This window comes from Phragmites australis, chromosome 12 (assembly GCF_958298935.1).
Source record: "Phragmites australis chromosome 12, lpPhrAust1.1, whole genome shotgun sequence".
In the NCBI taxonomy this organism is placed as follows: domain Eukaryota; kingdom Viridiplantae; phylum Streptophyta; class Magnoliopsida; order Poales; family Poaceae; genus Phragmites; species Phragmites australis.
This window is the reverse complement of record NC_084932.1, coordinates 7,362,824-7,366,946: the sequence shown is the minus strand read 5'-3', so window position 1 is coordinate 7,366,946 and position 4,123 is coordinate 7,362,824. Positions and strand designations below refer to the sequence as shown.

At 49.3% G+C, this 4,123-nt stretch overlaps 1 protein-coding gene across 1 annotated transcript; it reads right to left on the bottom strand.

The window, feature by feature from the left end:
* Positions 1 to 311: 311 nt before the first annotated feature.
* LOC133887428 (polygalacturonase-like) lies at positions 312 to 2,023 on the bottom strand. The gene is made up of 4 exons (XM_062327381.1): positions 1,548 to 2,023; positions 1,100 to 1,389; positions 755 to 986; positions 312 to 648 (listed from the first exon to the last, which is right to left on the bottom strand). The coding sequence occupies exons 1-4, from the start codon at positions 1,977 to 1,979 to the stop codon at positions 430 to 432; spliced, it is 1,173 nt and encodes a 390-aa protein (XP_062183365.1). The 5' UTR covers positions 1,980 to 2,023; the 3' UTR covers positions 312 to 429.
* Positions 2,024 to 4,123: the final 2,100 nt, after the last annotated feature.

The window sequence follows — 4,123 nt, the reverse complement described above, 5'->3', positions numbered from 1 at the left end:
GGTGGTCTACGGCTAGCGCAACTACGGAATTCCGGGTAGACGTCTTATCCACTTGATCACAGAGTATGCAGTTTCGGAGTTGCCGGCACGGATGCAGAAGTGCAGGTGGATTCAATCTTGATTTATTTCTACTTAAGCACTGTTTGCTTTTTATTCTAATTATGGATTCTAGTCTCAAAAGCAAAAGTAAAAACAAACGGTCACAAACTAAAAGATAATTCTTACAATTCATAAGCTAAGTTATACTATGAAATCTCACAGTCTATAACCTGACGAGAAAGAGCTTCTTCACGTACTCCAGATTATGATAATCCATAGCAAAAACAAACCATGCCTTATATGCCATGCACATGGGAATCGCCAACAGATGCACCAAACAGTGACTACGTTACTGGAATTACAGCCGGCAGGTGACGGCCAGCTCCTCCCTCACAGGCAGCTCGGCGGGTTGACAACTCCGGACGCCGAGCCGTGGGCATTCTTGCACAAGGACTGCGCCGCCTTGCCCTGGTACGTCAGGTTGACGTCCTTGAGCCTGATCCCGGTGCACGGGTTGGTGCCGCTGCAGTCGAACCGCACCGCCACCGGCGTCGCCGACGTCCCCTCGATGTCCGTGTACACCACCTCGGTGATCTTCACACCGGAACTCTGATCGACAAGACGACAACGACACCACGTACGAATCATTGGTCAGCCCACTCACACAATTGTCACCGTGCCATGCATGCGGAACAGAACGAGCATCTCCTTTTACCTTGCCGGGGCAGCTGCCGATGTTGCCGGGGCAGTAGTTCTGATCGACGATGATGGGGTTGTGCACGCCGCGCATGGTGACGCGCCCGAAGGAGACGCCGGTGACGGACCCGCTGTTGGGCTGCCCCCACGTCTTGATCCGCAAGCCGTTCTGTGTGCCCGTTAGCGTCACCCCCTCCACCGTCACGTTCTGCACCCCCGCCTCGCCGGCCTCCCCGCCCAGGCTCCCAATGCTGTTGCACGCAATCGACAATCACAAAGCATTTCGACATCAAAATTCACAACAAATTAAACGCAACAGCAAAAGCATTTCAGGCTCAAATTTGGAAGGTTCTTGCGACCTCACCTGATGCCGTGGCCCGGGCCGCACTTGATGTTCGTGATGAGCACATCGGAGGTGCCAGGCCCCAGCGAGACGCAGTCGTCGCCCGTGCCGACGGTCGCGCTGAGGATGCGCACGCCGCTCGAAAGCTGAACGTGGACGCCGTCGGTGTTGGGGCTGTCGGCCGGCGCGACGATCCTGACGCCCTGCAGCGTCACGCCGGTGCTGTCGTAGATGGACATGTGCACGTTCTTGCTGTTCAGCAGCGTCAGCCGCGTCACGCTCACGTTCTTGGATTGGCTGATTTTAAGCGTCTGCATGGCAATGCAGTGCAACATCTTGATCAATCACAAAGGTAATCAAGCAGTACAAACTAAGGAACGAGCAATCGCATTATTACAACAAAAAATAACTCCTTTAAGAAGCAAATCAAGGGTGTGCGTAACAGCTTCCTCTGTTCGTGATCACTGACCGTGGTGCCGGGCGGGCATCGCCGGCCGGCCGTCTTGCACGCCCAGTACGCCTGCCCCTGCCCGTCCAGCGTCCCGCCGCCGATCTCCAGGCCGTGGGCGTAGTGGAACATGATCCACGACGTGTTGTCCACGGCCGCCGGCGCGAGCACGGTTCCGTCGACAGCGACGACCACGCCGGCGTCGCTCCGGCACGGGCCCTTGAAGTAGGCCTGGCTGATCAAGAACCGGCCAGCCGGCACGCGCATCACCGGGGTGGCCGTAGCACCCGTGTCGTTGCACGCTGCGGCCCACGCAGCGAGGAACGCCGTCGCAGAGTCCGTCCGGCCGTCGGGCCGCGCGCCGTAGTCCACCACGTTGTACTCCGCCGCAGCCATGGCAATCGCCATGGTCACCACGGACGCCACGAGCGCGAGAACACTCGGAGCGCCCATTCCTTCGCTTTGTGTAGTGTAGCTGGCTTCTCTATTGATCCGGCAATTAAATAAAGGTGATTGCACGCAGTGATTGGAGATCGAGAAATACGGATGTTTCATTCGCAAGGGTATTTATATATGGCAATGGAATCATGCATTGCTCGTCAATTATCGATCTCGATTGGCTGCGTCGTGAATTAAGGAGGAGCTGCCGGCCGGCTGCGGATCATGGATCACATTGGGTTTCGGCGAGGCTCTGCGGCGACCGTCCCTGTTCGTTGCAGTAATACAATCTATTCGGATTTCTGGGACAAGGTAAACAAATACACGTTCATGGTAAGTCAAACTTGTTTATGGGATCTTTATATTCGTCCAAAAACGTTCCTGATCTATCTGGTGTCCTGCTTGCCAGTAGTTATTGCATTCTCATATCCTACTAAATACTACTAATACCCTCATTTCTAATTACTACACCTGATAAAATCCTCCCTGATGTAACATCAGCGATTTCGAGTAGCAGCCGCATTGCCGACGAAGTACAAATAAGCATTGAAAGGAAAAGTAGAAGAATATAGTCCAGGGCCTCTATAATCTTTTCCGTTGTGTGTACACTAGGCCTCCTGCCTCCATTTATACTGAATAAACAATGTGATCTAATGGGCTCATGTGTGGAACGAGGTTGTTCACTAGTTGATCGTGTTTGACATAATCGTGACTTTGCATGTATAGCTGTACCTACAGGATTAGCTCCCAGATTACCTCCGCTGATTGAGGGATTTATTGTAGAGAGTAATTGTAGCTTCCTAATTTTGTATCAGCTGATTATATATGAAAAGGGCAATTGTGTTCTTACCTATGTTTTAAAGTACAATTGTGATTTTACCCTTTTTTTTGACTTTGTGATTTTGCCTCTGTGATTTCGTCTGCCCCCATTCCGTTAAGGCCCGTTAACGATATGAATTGAGCTATAAAAAGACATGTATGCCCTTGCACCATTGCCCCTATTGGTCTTAGTACATTAGGATTTTGCCCCTATTTTGACATCAAACATTTTGTAAGAATTTGATAGAAAAGTTTAACCAAATTTGCATATATTTAAAATTTGATAGAATTTTGACAACAATTTACAACTCATAAATCACGGTTCAATGCTCTCAGCACCTGAGAAAATGCACAGTTCATAACATTGAGGTTGTAACATTGAACTTTTTTAACAAGCACACAGCTAGGAGGTGAATGCCCTTGCCTTCATAAAATTTGGACTGAAACTTTTTTAACAAGCACACAGCTAGGATTTTATAGATAAAGAACACGCTGGTCCACTACGGTAGCCATCGTCAACCCCTATTGCAGTATCACCGTCCGGACACACGTCCATGTAGTCCTCCACCTCAAGACTCCGAACTACACCAAATAGTCTTCCTTCTTCAAGTTCATGTGCGGCATGTTCGATCTCCTCTCGCACATCGACGGTTCTGCTCCGGCCTCCGCCGCCGGTCCCGTCTAGGTCCAAGCTGACTATTCCGTCCTGAACTGGCTATATGGCTCTATCACCGATGACATCCTTGACGTCACCATACAGCCAGATCAGACGGCTCGTGCCCTTTGGGTCGCCATCGAGACCTTGTTCTTCGATAACAAGGAACCTCGTGTCATCTTCCTTAGCAACCAATTCCATTATTTGGTTCAATGAGATCTCTCCATATCGGACTTCTCCCAAAGCCTAAAAACTATGACCAACTCCCTACAAGAAGTCAGCCACCCCATCCCCGAGCCGCAACTTTTACGTACGTAGTCCAATTTCGACATTGGACCTCTACTTTTGAAGCTAGCAAGGAGGCGCATCTGAAAAAATTACCTTGTTTACACCGGTACTTTTTTGACCTAAAAAGGGCTCAGAAGACCGTCGACAGGACCAATGATGTTTTTATAAAAAATTTAACTTCTACAATTTGTCTGAAATTTTTTGGATACATCTGAAATCAGTGCCGAGTAGATGTTTCATCAATCCGAATTACTAAACTCACGACAAAAATCTTTCAAGTTGCAGTTTTTAACTTTGTGACCCTGTGTGTAGATTTTTTAATCATTCCTATTAGTGTTACACCAGATCTGACAATTTACTTTGTGGTCCAATGCGTAGTTTTTCCTTCAATAGTTTT